Source organism: Elaeis guineensis, chromosome 14 (genome assembly GCF_000442705.2).
Source record: "Elaeis guineensis isolate ETL-2024a chromosome 14, EG11, whole genome shotgun sequence".
NCBI lineage: Eukaryota > Viridiplantae > Streptophyta > Magnoliopsida > Arecales > Arecaceae > Elaeis > Elaeis guineensis.
In genome coordinates this window covers 56319391-56341949 of record NC_026006.2, presented here as the reverse complement: position 1 = coordinate 56341949, position 22559 = coordinate 56319391, and the positions used below count along the sequence as shown (strand labels likewise).

The 22559-nt window shown below is 36.2% G+C and overlaps 2 protein-coding genes across 2 annotated transcripts; one reads left to right on the top strand and one right to left on the bottom strand.

Moving 5' to 3' along the window:
* Window positions 1–1917: 1917 nt before the first annotated feature.
* Window positions 1918–11447, top strand: LOC105057715 (probable serine/threonine-protein kinase At1g54610). The gene is given in 8 exon segments (XM_010940409.4): window positions 1918–2552; window positions 2555–2785; window positions 2879–3163; window positions 3269–3586; window positions 4980–5207; window positions 6052–6152; window positions 8987–9107; window positions 10816–11447. Coding segments are annotated over 8 exon segments (1770 nt in total). The 5' UTR covers window positions 1918–2363; the 3' UTR covers window positions 11113–11447.
* Window positions 11448–18183: 6736 nt separating this feature from the next.
* LOC105057713 (GDSL esterase/lipase At2g23540) lies at window positions 18184–20735 on the bottom strand. Its single transcript, XM_010940408.4, is given in 6 exon segments — window positions 18184–18741; window positions 18870–19125; window positions 19218–19466; window positions 19814–19944; window positions 20283–20372; window positions 20375–20735. Coding segments are annotated over 6 exon segments (1101 nt in total). The 5' UTR covers window positions 20526–20735; the 3' UTR covers window positions 18184–18517.
* Between the last annotated feature and the right edge of the window lie 1824 nt (window positions 20736–22559).

The window sequence follows — 22559 nt, the reverse complement described above, 5'->3', positions numbered from 1 at the left end:
CTAAAATTTAACCTATGTGGCATATAGCATATGTCACATCTATCGTGAGACCAACAGTACTGCTAACTAGATGGTCTTCTATATGACTGAGTGTACTAGGTGATTGCGTGGATTGATGTGAAAATACTCTTTGGATGTTTTGGAAGACTCTTTTCTTCTGATCTTTTTGAATATATTCATATTAGGATTATATAAACATTCCATTTTATCAAAAAGAAAAAAAGAAAATACAGTATGAATCAGCCCAGACCTGTCTGTTTTCAAGGACCAGTGCAAATTTGTCCCTTTGTTCTTGTGTGCATGCTCCCATCAGTAAATCCTTATATCTTGTGAACTGCATTCCTAGACTTTTTGGGACCTTACTTCAATCACCAGCGAAGACTTGGATCCTAAAACTGTCACATACGAAGACTATCGCTTTACTTGACATTTATCAAATTCCAATGGCATACTTATGGGTCAGAGTGTATCTCTCACCATACAACCATCACAATCCTCCACCGAAATAGTGTTACTTAAAAAAATGTATTAGGAGTTGGATCAGAAAATAATCCTTAATTTCAGACCTTGACATACTAGAGATACACCCCTTGCCAATTAGCAACCAATCAAAATTTTATAGAAATTATCAATCTATTGCCTCCACTAACTAATAGGTACAATATATATATATATAGTTTGAAATTAGGAGGAGCTATGGTTATCCTATTTGTGAAGGGCTAACTTAGTTGAAATCGAATTCTGTCTGTTTACTTGAATGACAAGGCCATAAAGGATGATACCATCCGAGCAAACACCAGTTGTGAAGATTGAATTTGAATAATTACAAGATAATACACCAAGCCTCTCTCCTTTATGTATTGTAACGGGGTGCTTGTCACTGGTACCAACCTAAACTCTCCAAATAAAGGTCCTTTTTTTTGGATGGATACAATCCAAATAAAGATGAATGCTAGCTGCGTGGCATGTAACTAAAGCAAGATGCCTGACCCTAATGGGCCAGCCGAACAAGGAAGCTTGGCGATCCAATAAAAATTGGACTACTCATGGGGTGCCTTCTCAGCTCACTCCAATGCCACATTAAAGGATGACCATAGATCAACTATAGATTGGACCGATCGATATTGATATCCATCTGATAATTAAAAATCTCATATTCATACTTGTCCCATATCCATCTCGGATCAAATCAAGTAGGGATATAAATCAGATCGGATTCGATGGATAAAAAAGATTAAATTGGATTAGATCGAATTGGATAAAAAAACTTATTATATAAATATTATAAAATAATTATAATTTTGAGAAAAAATTAAGACAATGCTGTATTAGATTAGATTTGGAATGAAATATATGATCTGAATTTATTTTGTATGCTTTATCTAGAATCTATATATGTTTTCGATTCTAATCAAATCGGGTGAAATGCATTTCATTCGGATTGGACCGGACATGATATCCGGTGCATCCGCTAAGATTGCTATCCCTATCTATTCCGGCCAGCAGATATCAGATCGCCTGCCGTGACGCCAGCCATGGCCGACCAGCTTGCTCCACCACACCAAACCACTAAAATATGGAGTCCATGGTCATCTCTTCCATCCCGATCGTCAGCAGTTAGAAAACGGTCGGTCTATGACTCTATGCCGTCCCTCCGCCCAGAATTAAACAAACCATATAATCCCAAACCCATCCACCATCTCCACGCCCTCCCGTCGCCAAGTCAGAACGTCCCACGTGGATCACAGCACCAGAATGCCCACCCCCACAATCCCAACTCAATTAATCTTATATTATATACAAAAAAAAAAAAAAAAAAAAAATTCTACGCAGCCGAAACCACTTCCTAAACTCACAACCCAACCTACGTGGGAGACCACCCAATGAAATGTTGCCACGATTTTTTGGTAAACTGCTTGGGCCGTGTAGTGATACTACTTTTCAACCTTCGCCAGAAGTGGCCCAAAAATTATCCCTTCTTCCTTTGTCTCTCCCCCCCTCTTATGCCACTCTCTCTTCTCCCGGAGAGCCAAACTGTAGCCAAGCTGAGGTTCGTCCACCGCCGGAATAAGTTACCGCTGTCTTCTTCTCTTTCTCTCTCCACTCTCCGGTTTTTTTTTTTTTTTTGGGCTTCCTATATTCTTACCGCGTTTTCGTCTCTCCCGATTTCCTGGGGCAATCGCGGGAACTCCGCTAAAGCGAAGCAAAGAGACGGTTTTTGCTCGAAATCTGGGGTTTCCTTATCCCGACGCGACGCGGTACTCTGATCCGCGGGATCACCGGCTACTTGGTGGTGGAGCTGGTGAGAGGCAGTTCTACTAGGGTTTACGGACGGCGGCCGGAGGCGGAGGCGATGAGGTGAGATGGGGTGCGTGCTCGGAAAAGAGGCGGCGCCGCCACCTCCCTCCCGGCGGAGGGAAAAGGAGCGCGACCAACACCACGAACCCCCGGCGGTCGCATCTGGTCGCAAAGCCCAGACCTTGCAGTCCAATTTCGAGACTGGAGTTGAGGTTCCCGACGCGGATCGGACGGAGGAGAAGAAGGAGGGGGAGGGGAGGTGAAGGTCAAGCCGGATGGCGGCGGCGGCGGCGGCGGAGGGGAGGAGAAACCTCGGCGGAGGGACAGGCGGAGGCCGAGGATGGACCCGCGGCTGAGCAACCTGCCCAAAGGCGTGCACGGCGAGCAGGTCGCCGCCGGGTGGCCGGCGTGGCTCTCTGCGGTGGCTGGGGAGGCCATCCGGGGATGGACCCCTCGCCGGGCCGATAGCTTTGAGAAGCTCGATAAGGCAATCTTCTTGCTTTTTGATCTATTTTCCTATTTAATTCAGGGGTTTTCTTTAATGATTTATCTAAAGTTACCATCTTGATGCGTTTTTTAGATCGGGCAAGGTACTTATAGTAACGTTTACAAGGCTAGAGATATCTTGACGGGCAAAATTGTTGCTTTGAAGAAGGTCCGGTTCGATATTTTGGAGCCGGAGAGTGTGAAATTTATGGCCAGAGAGATCAACATCCTGAGGAGATTAGATCATCCTAATGTTGTGAAGCTGGATGGATTGGCTACTTCTAGGATGTCATGTAGTTTGTATCTAGTTTTTGAGTACATGGAGCATGATCTCGCTGGTCTCGCCGCCAGCCCTGAAATCAAATTCACAGAGCCTCAGGTTTGATTGACATCTAATGATTACTTTATGAAAAAAGGTTGCCCCTTTCTCTGTCTGTCTCTTTTTTTGCCTTAAATTTTCATGCTAAAGTTCTATTTTGAGCAGATGAAATGCTACATGCATCAGTTGTTGTCAGGGCTCGAGCATTGTCACAAGCGGGGGGTGCTGCATCGTGACATCAAGGGATCAAATCTCTTGCTTGATAATGATGGATTACTCAAGATTGCAGATTTTGGGTTGGCTTCAACCTTAGATCCAAACCATAAGCAACCCATGACGAGCCGGGTGGTCACCCTTTGGTATCGGGCACCCGAGCTTCTCCTGGGGACTACTGATTACGGTGTGGGGGTCGATCTCTGGAGTGCAGGCTGCATTCTAGCAGAGCTCTTGTCTGGGAAGCCTATTATGCCTGGGCGGACGGAGGTATCTCATCTTTGGAGATAATTATGTTTTCAAATGGATGGATCTTGTATCTTGATTATGCTCTATTCATTCAACAAATATAAAGGAAATTTGGTGCAAACTATTGTTTATTCAAATAAATGCAAAGATGTCTCATCTAGCATCAGATATTCTGTTGTTTCTTTGTTGCCGTCTTGTTTATTTTGATGCATGTATTCTTAAGTTGGATTCTACTCATGTTCTAAAACGAGTGTTTTCATTTCTTTCTAATATTGTCTATGAACTAGAGCCAGAGGAGTTTCCTAGCACCAGAGAGGTTCCGAACTACTCTTTTCTGCATTTGTTTTCTTCACCTTGGGCTTTCATTTTCTCTCTTTCCTTCCCTTCTATGATTTCTTTGGTTTTGAACAATACTGTTCCAATATTAGAGCTTCTATTAACAACTATCTGTTCCAATTTCAAAGATGTAGTGCTTCTAAGCAATGGTTGACATCCCAAAGAATCTGGTACTTGTAACTTGTTCAAGACAGCTAGATTTGTAAAGTAGAATATGCTGTCAATGCACCACAATATGAAAATCATGTATTAAGCACATCAAAGCTTTAGCTGGTTTTAAATGAAGGCCTTAATGAGTTGTAACTGGTTTTCAGATGGAAGCTGTAAGAAGGTTATAATTGGTTTCTGGATGAAAATCTAAATTTTAATTGGTCAGGAAATGTGGTAGAGGGAGGTCAAATTTTTGGCCAACAGTGACCTATCTTGAGATGGAGTGTAGGATTAGTTGCATCCTGTGTTTTAGCGTTTGAATTTCATCTTCTAACTGAAAGATCAATATCCATTATTTGATAAGTAGAAGAAAAAGAAAATCATTGAAGAAATTGAAGACCTGTCAAAAGAAAAGGTGAAATACAAACATGTAGTCTCACTATTACAATGGGGCTAATTATAGTCTCTCACTTCTCAATTTCAGACATTTCAGTATCATGTTGAGTTTTTCCCTCAAATACCTTCCTTTATTAATTAAATTCCAAGATATCCATATCTGTCAGTACAGTTGTGATCCAACTCCACATAGTTTGCACTACCAAGGCTTTCTCTTGTAAATCCACTGGCCACCAAGAATATGAATGATGATTTTTTTCTTCAGTCGGGTTATCTAATAGGAATTTTCATGTTTGTAAATGCTAACATATCTCAATTCCATTTCTACTTGCATAAACTTAATAAAAATGTCTTTTAAGAATTTGCTTCCTTGAAGAATTGCCTGAAATTTTAGCATGGAAACATGATATTGTTACCATTGATAATTGTTAGGAAGTACTTGGCTTTATTTTTGTCCACTGCCAATATGTAACTGGCTACTGATTATACTTCATTGCCCATGTAACAATAGTAACCATTTTACCTATGCCAGGTGGAGCAACTGCATAGGATTTTTAAGCTGTGTGGTTCCCCTTCAGAAGTGTACTGGAAGAAATCAAAGTTGCCACATGCTACACTATTTAAGACCCAAAAACCATATAAACGGTGCATAGCAGAGACATTTAAAGATTTTCCTCCATCATCATTGCCTTTAATTGAAACTCTCCTTGCAATTGACCCAGCTGAGCGTCAAACTGCCTCTGCTGCATTAATAAGTGAAGTGAGTTTCTTGTTCTTAAATAATTTTGATGTTTATTATTACCTTTGCAGTATTGCAAATGGCATTACAATTTGTTTTTATTTGGATGAAACATCCTGTAAGTTGTTATGCAGGTGTTAAACTTTTATTTCAGAATACGTTAAGCATAATACCACTTTATTGTTATTATTATAAATTTGTAATTATTATATGATTATAATAAAATGTTTCATATATTGTTTCTCAGAGAATGTTATCAAACTTTCATGTAATCAGTTATTGGAGTCATGTGGAAGGTCTACAAGGATGGCGAAGATCCTAGCAGAAATGCTGGAAGTCAAGGAGGAATGAAAAGGTTGCTTGATTGAATAGTCCTTGATAGGATAGAATGGGGAAGGTTTAGTTCAACTAAGCTAGTGAATAAGGCTACTTGATTATGCATAAGAATACAATATTGGCATTTTCCATGGATTCTACCTTATATGCTTCAGGTACCTTGCTTATGTTTCCCTTATTGATTATAGTAATATCATACTTTCACCAATTCCACAGTCTGCAGCATCTTGTGTAGTCTGGGACTGAAACTATATATTACATAAGGATCACCAATTTGGTTAATAATATCTGGTACCATTTCGGTAGTCCTGCATTTAAATTGTTCTCTCTGTACATACATCAGGTGACATTCAGGAGCTTGGGAAAAACCAAATATTACATAAAATTTTGTTTCTGTTGTACTGAAAAGTTAGTTGTTTTCTGTCCACTTTCTGCCATCAAAAAATCATACTAGTATAAATTTTTCATGTTCAGCCACAAACAGCATTCTATAAGACCTTTATGACCTGAATACTTTTTAATCTTGCAGTTCTTCGCAACTAAACCTTATGCATGTGAACCATCGAGTCTGCCAAAATACCCTCCAAGCAAGGAGATTGATGCTAAACGAAGGGATGAAGAAGCTAGAAGGTTTTTGATCATGGACTTGTTACCTTCTTTAATTCAAGTTTAAAAAAACTTTTTGTGGAATTTTTGCTTTTTAAATTCAGGCCTAGAGCATTCAAAACCCTTTATAGAAATATGTCATCCTGAGGAACTGGAGCACCTCCATATAAGCACAATAATTGAATGTGTTTGAGATTATTTCACAGCTGAGAAACATATTCAGAGTTTAAATTAAGCAGTGCAACTGAGAGAACTCTCTTTCTTTTGTTGATGTTGTTGATGTCTGCATAATGCATTCATTTATTAAGGAAATTTTTATACTAGATTGGACTTTGTTTGCTTACATTATTTGGTTCAACAGAGCATAAACAGTTATTATGTAATTTTTTCGTATAATTTTCTACCAGATAACTTGATTATGTTGAAAGATGATTTACTTTGACGTCATTTTTTTTTTGGATAAGTTATTCTAGCATCCTTGACTGAATCTCTGATGCAAGACACTCTTAAATTTGATTACTAATTTGATAAGACTGATGCAAACTTGATTCCTAATTTGATAAGACTGATGCAAACTTGATTACTAATTTGATAAGACTGATGCAAACTTTCCAATTTCTAAAAATGTATATTATACAAATAATTGTCTCAACAAGCAGTCAAGCGGAAATATAATTCCAATAATTGCAACTATGGAGAGTTCAGTTCATGCTTAATACCAATATAGGGTGATATAGCAACTTACTAAAACCATAAGCATCAAATTTTGTCGAAACTTAAGCTGGATAAAAACTTTTGTCTTTACTTTGTTGGGTATTTTTGTTGTTGGTTGGGGGGTTGGGGGGGGGGGTGTTTATTGGTGGTGGGGGTTGTTTAATTTTAAATGTTTTCTACAGCTGGTTGATGATCAATCATCAACCCTTCGCCTTTTTCATCCAAGCTCAAGACCGGCATCAGTGTTTTATGGCTTAGGTATATAGCAACTTAAATTACAAATAGCAGCGTGAATTCTGCTATTGTGGGACAGTTTCCTCTCATTTTCTCAGTTTACCAAAGAGGATAACTAAATGACAAACATCTGGATATTGTGGTTATTATTTCATAAAGAGGGTTAACATAAGTTGTTTAAAGCATGCATTAAAATTACCTGATTAGAATTTAGTGGCCACTCACTTATTCACATAGTTACAAAAGAAACAAGTTATGGATCCATTAATAGAAACTAGGATAGCTAAATACTCGAAGCTGGATACATGTGCTGAACATTAATGAAGTTTGAATTTGTTTGAGGGGTTTGGTTCTTCCCAAACAGAAGAAGAGAAGTATTTTATTCTTCAGATTAAGCATTTAATTGTCCAATGAATGATAATATTTTGTAATAAAGAGTAACAGGAAGGCAAAATTCGTGATGGGAAAAGAATAGCAAAATATCCTAAGAGTGCCAAGGAATACTGCCAAAGATCTAATTCTGAAGTGTTGACGTGAGGAGGGGCTCTTCAATGTGTTTTAGCTTAATTTCAAGCTTATTTTTCTTACTTGGCATCCTTGCACAGTTGCAGTTCTCATCAACTTTCAAAAATGGATTTAGTTTCTTTTTTTAAGGGATACCTAGAATTTGAACCCTAGACTTCCTGAAGGATAAGGCCTTCAGGGTGAGGTGCCAATTAACTATACTAACAGTTGTTGGCAACTGCAAATGTACTTCAGCTTGGATAATTTAACTACATAGGAATAGGTAATTGTGAGACAGTTATTGTTATATACAACAATGTATAAGAAGAAATGTAGATTTTCTAGATCTAGCTAACTTCAGATTCTGATGGCCTTTGATGGCATTAGCAAATTCACGTTGGTGGTGCAATTTACATGCATAATCTTGGTGGTCAATTTCATATCCTGTACTCACACAGTTTCTTCTCAAAGCTACCTTTGACATTTGGTGATGATATCAATCTCAGCAAATGTTTATTTTAATTGAATTTACATGTTGAAGTCACATGTTCTTTTGTCTTTGATTTGAATGTGCATAAGAAGTCATCTTAGCATTTAGATTATAGCTTTCTTTTCTTAAAAAAAAAGGAGAAAACATAACCAACCATATTACTGAATGTCTTTGCTGACTTTTTTGTGGTGGCACCATGGTAGTGGAGAAGAGAAGACTTACAGTCTCAAATACCATCATCTGACCCACCTTTCATGTTCAAACTGTTAAAGCCAATTTATCTTGCTTTGTTTCCCCCAACCATCGGATTTTTTAGACATCTAACAACAATAGATTATTTGTGTCTTTCAGGGCTTTTATAGAGGAGGAATGAGGATGTAAATTTTACACTTTCAGAAATATTTAAAAAAAAAACTGATTTTTCTTCTTCTAGTCACCATGATGATATTTTATAAGATGTGATACTGATGTTGCTAAATAATATTTTATATTGATGTCTTTGAGATAGATATGTACTTAGTAAATAAATATCATGTCATGTACTTAATTAGTTATGATTTGAGAGTGGTTATAACTAAATTAAATAACTGTACTTAGATCACATGTCATCCATATTCTTTTTATTTGGTACAAAAGTGCATTTCTTTTATATGCATTGGTCCTGCTCTAGTTTGACTAGGTGGCAGTAGCATTTCATAACCAATTTGTTGTTCATTTTTTTCAATTTTTGTCAAGCGTAAGATGCATTGAAAATTGTCTTAAGTACTGACATAATTAAATTCAAAAATATAATTTATGTTCCTTGGATTCATTCCCATTCAAAATATGTTTTTCCATACTATCATGAAACTGCATATTCTCGCTTTTGAATTATAAAATGCATAAGGTGCTGTTAAATCGAAATATATGTATGTAGGTTGAGAGCTGCTGGTGGAAAAGCCACTGGTGATGGAATAAAGAAGACAAGGGCTCGTGATCGAGCTGCTAGGGTGGCTGGAGCTCCCGAGGCAAATGCTGAACTACCAGCAAACCTTGATGTATGTCAGATTAATGGCTGCAACTACTTTTTTCCTTTTTTAGTCTTTCCATTATTTAGCGAACCACGCTTCTCTAGGTAATAAACACTATATATATATATATATATATATATATATATATATATATATATATATGTATGTATAGAGGAGAGAGAGAGAGAGAGACTAGAATCTGGTCAACCAGATTTGAACTTAGATCCAGTCAATCTGGATAGGGCAATGGGGTCTGACACTAATGATCTGATTAGATATGATCTATTACCTCTAAGCTGCTTATACATCAAAATCATATGATTTGGAGATCCCTTACGTATGCACTGGGTGGTAAAAAAACATGCATTGTTATGTATTATTTGAACTGTACATTTTTGAACACTCGATACATAGGCTAGGAGTCTCTAATTACATAATTTGATGTGTAAGTAATATAAAAATAGTATATCACATTTAAGTTGGATCATAAGTGGACCCCCATCGTCTAGTCAGAACTAAGTGGAACTGAGTTAAAATGTTAAAATCTGACTGAAAGGATTGTAATCCACCTCATCAGAACTAAGTGGATCTGGGTTAAAAATGTTAAAATCTGGTACACACACACACACATTAAGAATGTTAAAATCTGACTGAAAGGATTGTAATCCACCTCATCACTAAGTGGATCTGGGTTAAAAATGTTACAATCTGGTACACACACACACACACACACACAGTCTTTTCTATATCTCACACATGAATGGATATATTAAAAAGTTCACTATCTAAATTTTAGTTGGAACCAGTTTCAATTTCTTTATGGAGTTTTTCTAATTGTTGCTTAAATAAAACAATCATCTTAACTAGGATTTAATTACAAATGAATGGTTAGTTAATTCCAATAACAGGTAAACAATGAAAATATTGCACCAAATATATATTCTTGAAAATGGCAGGTGTTTATTCATGGAACCTGACATTGTAGTTTCTAGATGATGTAGATCTGCTTTCCTATTGGAAAAGGTCTACAAAATTATTACTGATTTATACCAGGAGATACATTTAGCTGTAATTTTGGTAAAAAATGATCAAAATACACAATAATAAGGCCCAGCAAATACTGATTTGGTTGGACTAGTCATGAGATTTCAGATGTTCAGAATACTTTTGAAATACATATGGTTGTTTTTTGTCTGGCTACCTACCCAATTGCCTTTTTCAAGTTATAAAAATGCTTTTTGGTTGGAACAACTATTCTTGATATGTTCTCTGCTGCTGTCGATCATTCTCTAATTTCACCGATTATAGATCGTTTGCAGCTTTGTTATTCACAGCCTTGTTTGTATGGCTATTTTTCTTTTTTTTCAAATGTTGGCTTCCGCAACTATTTTTGTTACTTTTGTCTTTGGTATCAACCCTTAACTGAAAATGGCAGACCATTTTTCCCTTGCGCTGCTTCCAAACATGGTATTCTGCTTTCACTTCTATCCAAGCTAAATTCCCCAATCTTGCTGCTTGGAAAAATCTTGACAGCAACTTGCTAAGCATCACTAAGCTTTCTGAGGTATCAGTTTTCTGCAACTGAAGATAATAATAGCTTTTGTTAGATGTGATGAAACCTACCGTCCAGTGACAGTTTTGTTCATATTAATATCTGAATGCATGGTTGCAAATTAGGATATTCTATATTAGTACTGTCAAAACATATGATCAAAGTTCTATTCTGTACTAACAGAGGAGGCGGCTAATAACATATGCAAATGCAAAGAGCAAGAGTGAAAAGTTTCCTCCACCGCATCAGGATGGGGCACTTGGCTTTCCGTTGGGTTCTTCACATCACATGGATCCTGTCTTTGATCCTCCAGATGCGTCATTTAGCACGGTGTTTCCCTACCAGAAAGCCAGTGTGTCGACTTGGTCTGGTCCATTGGTGGAGCCTGCTGTAGTTGGCCATTCGAAGCGAAAGAAAGAGTCTCGCTCGTCAAAATCTCTTGCTGGCGCTCATGGTACAAAGGAAATTCAGAAAAGATGATGCTCAAATTTGAGTTTTAGAACAAAAAATTGTGAGAGCCACACAGTCCATTGAAATTTGAATGATTAATTTTGTAATATGCCCTTGTTATATCAGGACATTACACGATAGCCTACAATGGCTTGGAAGCCTGTTTAGTGTCTAGAGAGAGAAACGGTCTTGATCATTATTTCCATTGTTTTCTCTTCCTTTTTATCTTTTCCTTTTTTTTTCCTTTTTAAAAGACCATGATGTATAGGCTGGAGAGACATAATTGCTTATCAGGTGTATTTTCACCCCATATTGGAAAACTGGATTCTGGTTATGTTGGACTGAATCAAGTAGCCCTTTTGGAATCCTTTCATTTATTTGTATTAGGAACATTTTTGTAGCATGATTTTGCTACACATGGGCATCAAAACTTGAGAGGCATTGGCATCTTTTTCAATACCTTGAGAGCTGAGAAAGAAGAACAAAAGATATATATGCTGTACTTCCTGTTTCAGGCTTCTTCCACATGTTTCATAGCTAAATAACAGTCAATGTATATATATATATATATATAATCGTGGAGGGCTTGGTTTAAACCTTAACTTCACTTCTGACATTTGTAAAAGCTCCTTTTGTATTCCCCCTTCTGCATAGATAGAAGTATGCATTGTAATGAAGGTCCAAGGAATCATTACAATGGTTGCAATGACACAGTAATGGTGTTCATTTTAAACCATTTTTAGTAATGTTGATATCCTGAAAGATTGGAACCCTTATTGAAATCTTTCTTTCCCAATCAAGCTTTCAAATGGATTTTCCAAGAATTAAAACATCAGCTGTGCTGTAATGGCCATTATCGGTCATTAAAATGGAAGGAGCAAAAGAAATGATGGTGAAGGGCATTATCTTGTCATATCATCATTCATGGAATAAAATATTGATTTTCAAACTAATATAGGGAATTCCAATATAAAGCATATAACATTCATTCTCTCTAATAGAAATGATTGTTATAGCAAATAACAGTTAGAAAATGACCATTTCTTAAATACATGTGATGTAAATGTACAATGTAATATTGATCAACCAAACCAATATAATGGCATTGTAAATTTTTTTTTTTATCATAAACCATGGTCTAGGGACAAAATGGGTGAATGAGGCTGATCATTTTGGACCTTGACTTGACCCGACGATAGGCTCTTTGACCCAACCCAGACCTTGGTTGGCACCACCTGGCTTCCAAAAGATTGAAGTAACTAAAATGTAAAACAGAATTATAAAGATAATCAAACTTTGGAAACAAAACTAAACCTTGTTCACCTGCACTACATATGCAAATAGGTCTAACATATTAAATTTCTACAAAATCCACATAATTTAATTAATAGAAACAAATGATTAAACCAGAAAGCTAATCCTTCCAAGTTTGAAGCATTACATGCACTGATCAACTAGTATTTTTACAAACATCAAAGCAAAATGGGCAAATTGCTCTCCAAAACTGCTTTGTCTTGAGATTCAACAGACTACATAGTTTGACGATTCAACATAAATAACAACAACAATAACAATTATAATCAAATCAATGAATACGTATCCACCAGAAGGAAATAAAACCCTAACTGCTAACAACGAAAGATCACAGGCCTCTTCTTCAACTCCAACAACAATGCTACCACAGCCTCCTTCTCTACTCATCACCAGCCGGCACTCTCCACCATCACTCCAACAACGATGTCGAAGATGGCTGGCTTTTTTCTTGTCTCCTCCTCGACATCGAGCTGCCACCTGACCACCTTCTTTTCTGGTTTCAGCTGGATTTCTTTATCAGAAGTGATTGCTTGAAATCTTGAAGTCTTGTAGATAAACAATAATGTTAGTATTTTTCTTTAAAAGATACTAATGTTAGGGTTTAGAAGGTATTATGGGCTTAGAAATAGAGAGAGAGAGAGAGAGAGGAGAGAGAGAGAGAGAGATTTATATAGTCCTAGCAGGACTTTTGAGTGGTGCAAATGAAACAACAAGTCTTTTTTGAATCTCAATGAACTATTGGGTTGGCAACTGCTGGTGGTGAAGGAATTTGGCCAAATTCCAACTATTCAATTTTGATCTCATCAAATGAACATGATATATGCCCATTATTTCATTGTTCAGTTGGTAACCAGAAGCCACAATGCAGCTAGTGATTTTTGTTTTCTTTTCTTTTTTTGGTTAAAAAACTATCGGGTTTCATGAGAAAAAAATATTGGATGAAGAAATTACAAAGAGAGTAGGAAAAGAGAATTAGTAGTCAAGCTTAACAAAACAGGAAGATTCCAGAACAACAAAAAAACCAGGTACGCTTTCAAAATCGAGTGCTTATATGACATGCACACCTTCAATAAGAGTACTTGGAACCTGCAGGTGAAACAGTTAGGGAAGATGACTGCTTTAAAATACTCCAAACTTTGAACAATCAAACTAGCTAATTGCCCTTTGGCATCTAATAGACTCCAAGTTGACCTTCCATGGACCATGACCAAGAAGTTAAACATCAGATGGATCACCACTACCCAATTCCTCTTCATAAGCCCCATCATCCTCCCAGCATGAAAAGAACTTGGCATGGAGTTTTTATCTATCTCACAGTACAACTCCAGTATCCTTTGAGCATTAAAGCTGGTTTAATGTGTATGCTTGGAATGATGCTGGATATTCTGTTGCTCACTTTCTTCATGATATAAAGTAAATAAACCCAACCCACTTGCAAACAGGAATATTCCAGGTAGCATGAATCTTTCTTCAATCAAGCAAAGCTATATGAGCTCCCATCAAGACATGCAATGAACTGCCTTTTTTCCCTCAAAATTTTGGCTAACATCATCACAAGTCTACCCAAGTTGTGACACATTAATTCACCCCTCTACAGAATTATTGGGTCAATCAGTGGTTCAAGTTCAAGAAGATGGCGATTGGATACTCAAACAATCCATCATGAACAAACTCCTATTATGAAAGCACTATATCCAATTTTTTTAGGTTTCTTTTCCACAAAGCTGTATAACAGAATGCTTGAGGTATCCAGTTCAGGAAGGTAAGCACTAGTTCAAAGAAAATCAAACAGACTTGCTTCTGTAGATACCTAGAAAAGTGGCTAAGGAAGTTTATTCTCAGATCTAAACCAACCCACTAGAACCAAAATATTTTGACACATGATGAAAGGAGAATAAACAAGTGCCTCACACACCTATAGTTTCTGCATCACGAAAAGCTGCTTAAAAGAACAAATTAATAACATAAGCAAAGCCGACACATCTAAGGTCATGTTAAAGCAGAAATCCATAATCATGTCTTCTATTGAGCATTTTGAACTAATGAACCAATGCATATATCAGAAATTGAAGCATTTCTAGTAAAAGTTTGGCATATATGATACAGAACCAAGTAATCTTTCACATTGTGCAGATGTTTCACAGAGTGCAGAAATCTTGTAATTGATCTGCCAAGGCGCATCCCTTCAGAGCACATGTTCACTGATCATAACTCCCAAAAGCCCATGACTAATAGAATAATACAATAAAACTAAATCAATGATCTCAACCCCATTAACTCTGATTGATTTTCTATGATGGATGAGTAGTTAATTAATATAAATATTTATAGTAATGAAAGAATTCAGATGGAGCATTTGATAGTAAATTCTCAGCCAGAATCATTGGCATGGAAATTCTCAAGTTTTCCATTTAAATTTATAGCAAGCACCAAATATAAGCAATAAGCCATTATCCAATCTATCTCAAGATTCAATTTTGTGAAACACTGCAAAATTTCTCGATTCTTTTGTAAACTAATTATTGACCAAAGAAACGACTTTAGGGAGGAGGGCCCTGCCATAACATCTGGAAGACGAGTTGGTGGACCAGAAAACCTACCAGATGGAAATAATCAAGAGAAAATGAAAGAAAGTGACAGAAAATTTATTTTTTTAAAAAAAAATGTTTTTAATAATCTGAAGCCAAAATTATAGAAAAATGTCGCACAAGAACCCAAATCTACAATTCCTGTTTCCTTGCCTATTTCATCCATCTGAGTTCGCGCTAAAGATATGAAACGAGCATTGCGATAGATTACGGATTAAGTGCAAATATGGAAGAGAAAGAAAAGAGGGGAGACACAAGAGCGTCCCAAAATGGTGAGGGGGTTGGAAGGAGAAGCTCCTGGGCGACGACCATTTCCGGGAGACGGGAAGGCCGTCGACGGTGTCCAGGGGATCGAAGGCGAGAGACAGCTGGGGGCGGAGAAGGAAGGGGATTCGATCGAGAAACCTCGGGAGCCGTTTAAATTTGGATAAATCATTGTACGGATCAGATCCATGTGGATCACGGCAAATCTCGGAGCATACGCACGGTAGATGACGTACAATGGGAAAAAAATTATTGGTTAAAACAGCCGTATCTTACACCACCCAACACAAACTAACACATCATTAAAAAAAAAAAAAAAAAAAAAAAAAAATATATATATATATATATATATATATATATATATATATATATATATATATTATCGTCCATACTCGTTTGAAATTTGTAAATAAAAAAATTATTTTTATTATTTTGAATGAAAAAAATTATTTTTTTTGAAAATTGCTAATTGTTAGGGATGATATAAGACATACATAATAAGATTATTCTATCAATAATTTCTTGCACGGAGAATTAGTGCAATATAAAGGGTAATGTGGGGATTTCATATGGTCTAACTAATAATTAGACCTAAGCTTGGTTTAACATGGTTCTTGTTATGAGCTCAGACCAGCTTAATAACAGAAAAATTATTACTGCACGCTATGCATGCAGCCAATAGCAATCGTTAATTCCTAAAAATTTTATTCATTGGACACGTTTCTTAATATATGATCGTAAAAAATTAAATAATATAAATAATATTTATTCAATCTATTTTCATATTCAAATCATTTGGATATAGATAAAAATTCAAAATTCGATAAATATTAATATCTATATTTATATTCATAAAAAAAATAGATATAAATATGAATAGATAATTATTCGACCCTCATATTTTGTATAGACTATTTATTTTAATAAAAATATGCAATCATATAAATATGCTATCAATCTAATTTATCATTTATTTAGTAGTATATTTGATTCTATAGTCATAAAATTCAATTATCCAACTTATATATATAATTATTTTATATTTTTAATATCGGATTGTATCTGTATCCATTTAAAATAAATAAAAATATAAATTTTTACATCTGAATAATATCTATATTTATATTTATATTTATTAAAAAATAATATAAATATGAATATATTGATATCTGATGTTGTATAGCTAATCTGATTTTAATTTTAAAAATCAACCATCATGATTAACTACATGCACCACCTCGCCAGTGTATATATTGCAAGTAATAATTCCTCCAACATCCGACAGATTTGTTTCGGTCCTGTGCTCCAAACAAAGATAGAAGATACATAAAATGCTGTCGTCTATTTATACGGAGATCGTCTAAAATTCCATCTTGCTGTCTTCCTCTGCCATTGGCTACTGGGTGGCAAATCTTGCCTTAACTAAGAAACCTAGCCTGGTGTGACCTTCTTTGGCATACTGTAGGTAGGGTTTTTAATTTGAGTCAAGCATCCATCAATTTTTTGATCCAACATTTAATTAGATCAAATATAGATTAGAACTTTAATCCAACTTAGATTACAAGGATCGATTTTTTATTTGGGTCAAGACAATCTACGTTGGATTGAGTCATGACCTTGGATAGGGATTTTATTATTTGATACTAGCTATATGAGAGACATTAGAGAGTTGTAAGGATGAAAATAAATTTCAGCTCTGTAGCAAGCTTACTCTTTCCCTCTCATTCTGTAAGTGCTCTGCCTTTCAATGAAGGATAGGTAGCTACTTTTTTCAGCCGCCTTGATCATATAAAAAATGATGAACATAAATTAAGTTGGTTGTTCAAAGCTTGCGCCTCATGAATTAGAATATTGCAAATCAAATGGATCGAAGCCGGTAAGAGGGTCAACAAGTAGGTGTTTATGGATTAAAGTGTCTGAATTCAACGTCAGATCAAATTAGATATAGATCAAGCTTATTTATAGTTGTTGGCTTAAACTTAACCAAACCCTAGACCTAAACCAACTTAGCCTGTTGCCATCCCTATCAAAGATTCAAAGTCAAGGTGGTGTGTGAAAGAAGGTAGCTCGATATTTGGTTATTCTAAATGCCTGAAGCCCATAAAAGAATCACAAATCAAACATTTTTCATTCATTGCAAGAGTAGATAACATAATCTTTGGATTGAACTTTCTCATTTTTCAGTGATCATTCATCCTAACTATGAGCACAAAGTTGTTTTGCAATTTTTTTTTTTTTTTTCCTGGGATATCTAATGATCATAGCTTATTGTATTAGAATTTCAACCTTCTGAGACTAAGTGATGATTGTTGATATCAAACTAAATATTTTACTCCCAACATGAAACACATGGAGGGATCAGAAGATGAAAATGAAGGAAACAACGACGATGCCTCATTAAGTCGAGGAAATTTAGATGGAATATTATGATAATGAAGCATTGCTCTTTTGCACAAATTTTAGTCTAACTCTCGAGGCTTTGAAAATATACAAGTTATTTCATTATTGACAATTTGCTTCTTCTTAGAAACATCTTCATGGCAAAATGTTGTCCATTTCATTGTAGATGAAATGAAGATGAGGAAAAAAAAAACAGAGAGAAAAAGAAAAGAAAGAAAGAAAGAGACATGAATGTGGGAAGTTTGTAAATTTACAACTAATGGAGTAATGGCTTCTAGAAAGCCATTCATAGAAATGTGGGAATCTTGAATCTAATCATTTGGGCTAAGTCCTAACAGACCCTTGCTAACCTCAACAATAACCCTTAATACAAGTGCAAATTTATTTTCTAGTTTGATTATCCATGAAATATCAAGTGAAAATATGTTATTATTCATGACCATGATCATCACATTCAGCCCCAACATCTCTTATATAGCAAAGTAAGATGTTTACACAAGCAACTATCAAATAAGTGATGTTTAGATTTAGTAGTCTCCAAGCAGCAATCTTCAAGCGAACATAATATAGCATCAGATAAAATTTGATCACAACTCATATTTGGCAGTTATGGTCTCTGATATTTTCTGCAAGATAGCCATTCTTTGTGTGATTAAGCTGAATGGGTGAAATTATAGCAAACGGTCAAAATACAAAAATATTATTATTATTTTTTTAGCATCCTCTCCAAACTCCTTTTTTTAACTTGGTTTAACAGTATATATCTTTAAGGTTCTCACATTACAAGAATAACAAATTCCAGATTTTCAAAAAGAAATGCCAAATGCCTCTAGCACAATCAGTTACATGTAATACTTCCACAAAACATGCTAGAGTGACAAGAGCTGACGAAGATTCATCGGAGATATGTACTTTTCATCACCATCAACAAGATGCTTTGCAAGTATAATATTTGCTGCCTCACTTGGATGATATGGATCCCAAAACACATACTTTGAACGTTCTTCACACATATTTGAGGTTGGCCCACATGGAACAATACCTGCAAATTGTCCTCCATTGCCACAACAAGCAACACTTCCTGTTTTGAACCCTGCAGAAATTTGAACATTAATTAATTCAGCTGGCCATTGTCATAGGAGCTTGATATTTTAGCCAAAAGAAGTTGTATTCATACAACTATGAGTGTGAAATTAGGATATTATAAGAAAGCATTCTTACCATATGATTCATAATTTGTGAGGAGTTCCAAAACTAGATCATACACATTTGCAAGGACAAATTTGGCTCCAGAGAGGTTATCATTTAGTTCAGCAAGTAAATCCCTTAACCTGCCATTGTATTGCAATGCTAATTGGTTCGGTAAGCTAACACACTCTGTCTGTTTAATTCGATTGATCGTCTTCTGATAAGGAATGCAACCTATTGGTCCAACATTCCCCACTACAAATTTTCGAGCATCAAGAGAGTATAATCTCTGCAATCAAAACACATAATTAAAATTTGTTATGCTAGTATTTTTGTTATGTAAAAGAGATAAGTTAAGGAATAAAAATTAAGCAAAATTACTGTAAGTTGGCCTCTTAGGGTGGTGATAAGATCATCAATGAATTCATCTGGTGTCTGAAGATATCTTTCTCCTGCAGAGAGGACAGGCAGGAGGTAATTGTTAAGAAAATCATTCGATCCTACGGTAATCGAGAAGATGGCCTTCTTTGCTAGGAACTGTTTTGCTTTTGCCTTGCCCAGTAATGGATCGAGTTGTTGTCGAGTGATGTTGAAGTAATCAATTTGAATGTCCATTCCAAGCCTATTAACCTACAAAAGATTTGTTCCTCTTAGCAAAAATTGTTTTAGGCTCTAATCTAGGCTAAAAATAAAAAAAGCAGAGTCTGATTAGTTGCAAGAAATATGAAGTTTTAAGAAACCTTGGAGTTTTGAAAGCATGTGACTCGATTACATTATGAAAATAGATCCTTTAATTTATGAACATGAAAAAGTAGTGCAATTTTTTTCATGTTTGCCCAAAATAAAAAATCTCAGAAAATTTTTTGCAATACAAAAAAGTTTTACCAACAATAAATGATTAAAACTTCATTAATAAAACCAGACTGACAATCTTTTAATAATATAACATGTTATGTATTAAAACAAGATGAACTTACAAATATTTTCCCTGTTTGGTTCATAATTCCACCACCTCCAGATGCATAGTTCACTCCATTCAATATGGCGGATCCTGTTGTATTTGGAGCTAAAAACGGTGGAGCATAGTTTTGCTGCCCTAATAACTCTCCTGCAGCAAGAAAAAAAGAATTTACCAAATTATTCACCAAAAAGCATCATAATAAGTATCTAAAACCATTTCACTATCAATTAAATGATCATCTGCAATAAAATGAAGGTATATGCTATCTATGTAATGGTGTGGTATGCTAAAAGACTGTAGCAAGTATATAAAACCATTTACAATATTATCAATTAGCTGATCATTAGCAATAAAATTATGAAGGGATGTTTGTTCAACTCTTTTCAATCCCAACCTTTTCATGTCACAACCTTTTTGCAAATCCTAACATACAAGAATGCATGCACACACACATAGAGACTGAGAGAGAGGGAGGGAGATCATACCAACAATGTCAGCAATAGTCCTTCCATTGGTGTAACGTCCGGTGGGCTGCCCGCCGGAGGCTGCAAAGTCGATGCCATTAGGCCTTATATCGCCTTCGACAATGTCGGAAGGTAGTTATTATTGCCGCAGTCGACAAGGGAGTCCCCAAATACAAAAGAGGCTCCCAACGCTTCATCACCTCTGCTAACCACTACCATGGTGCAAAGCACCACCACTAGCAGCAATTGCAAGCTCATAGCCATCTCACCAACTCTCTCTCTCTCTCTCTCTCTCACTCAGTTAAGCAAGTTCTATGGAGAGGATGGCTGCAACCCATAATGCTACAAAGTTTATAGCCACTCTTTTCTTCATGGAGGAGGAGAGCACCCTAGAGTAAAACACTTCAACTTGGCCTGTGCTAGTTATAGCTATTGGAGTTTGGTGTGACCTTTACTTTTGGGTAATGGGAGAAGGGGAAGTTGAGAGGAGTTGTAGCCTTCTAGAGTTGGTGGTTCATCAAGACTCAACGCTTTGCCTCTGTCCATCTCCTTTTTAGCTTTTGCATGGGCTCTTTGCAATGCAACTTGGGTCAAGGAAGTTGATGTGTGCCGCAATCCAAGTCACTTTCTCATGCATGTATTGGTGGAAATTTAGGTGGCCGTTAGGTGGGAAGTTGGATACCTGACCATCTATAGAAACAAAACTTGATCTTCTCCAAAATAACCTTGGGTGTGGGCAATCTGAATTTGTCTTGGACCAAGTTTTCCTGCGTTCCAACCTCTTACTAGGTTTCACACCCCTCCCACGTCCTGTATATGGATTTCATTGGGAGACGATGATTACGAGGATATGTATGGGTGTGTATCTAGTGTCACGAAGATCTTGGGTACCTTATGGCTAATTTTTTTAAGTGAGGTTTTGGATTATTGTAAATGGTATTCGAGTATGTAGACCGAGAATATTACAGCACAGATTCATTGGGGCTAACTATTGGTGGACCGTTGTGTTTATGAATAGATATGCATAAACTTAGACCTTTAGATTGGTGAGGATATCAACTTTAAATAAAGAGAGTATATGAGGATTAGTATAGATGTGTATTTAATCTCACATCGGTTATTCATCGAAAAGATCTTGTATATTTATACGGGACCAAGGAATATAAATAGTATTTTTTTGATTAATATTTTTGGATGAGATCTTAGGTTGTTCTAATGGTAATAGATAGTAGTAATGAGGGGGGCTATCATATTTTCCATAGATCGTTAGTGGGAAGGCGGTTTGAAGTTCCGAAGCTCTTTGGGTATCTCGAGGTTTTTAATTAGTTGGGAAGGTGGCAGGATTGTTAGTTAGAAGAAACTAAAAGATAACTTAGAAGTTTTGTATCCCGCAGGATATATTGTCACCCAAGATACAGAAAATTTAGGTGAGTCTTAGACAATATTAGCTGGTCGGTGAGCCACTATTTCCAGAATCCTAGATCATCAAGGTTGACTGAATCATAGGGCTCAGTGGGCCTGTGCTGAGCCAAATTTATCATGTTGGGCTGAATGAGAAAAAGGGCCAGACCTCAAGAACAACTACAAGCCTCTACTCATAAACCCCCACAAAAATTAAGTCTATACCACTCCAGTATTACTCCATTGTTTCTGGAGGAAATCTTACCAGTCCCAAATATCACAGCATTAAAGTGCCGGCATTTTAGCTCGCTTTGTGCAACGATCAACTCGATGATATTGTAGAATCTATTTAGTGTTATCTTTTTGCAGCAAGTGGTCATATTGATGAATCAATTCAGCTTTTAATGTACAAACTGGTAGAATAAGAAGAAAGAAACATTGATGTCAATGAGGTGTGTTAATTAGTTCCCGACTCAGGTGGTGCTACAATCATGTCAAGAGTAAATGAACAGGCACTGGTACATCACAAGGAATCTAGATTGAGTTATGCAGGAAGAAACAGCAACAGTTCCAGACTGTAACCATATTTACTTCCCAAACAAAAGAGAAGCAGAACACCTCCAATTACAGTGGCAACAGGAACACAGTTCTCATCAAGCATCAATTTGGTGGTGGTAGTGGAAACAATGGTAAAAAAAAAAGAAGCATGGAAAAAATGCAGACAGTTTTCGCAAAAGGGACTCACAATGGAAATGTAATAATATAATTTAACTCAATATCATTGTTCCTCGGCAACCTGTTGTCTCCATGACAGAGCTAAACATATAATAAACGTAGGAGTTACTTAAAGCCCAACTATATTGCACTAATAGGATGGCAAAATAAATTACTAGTCAA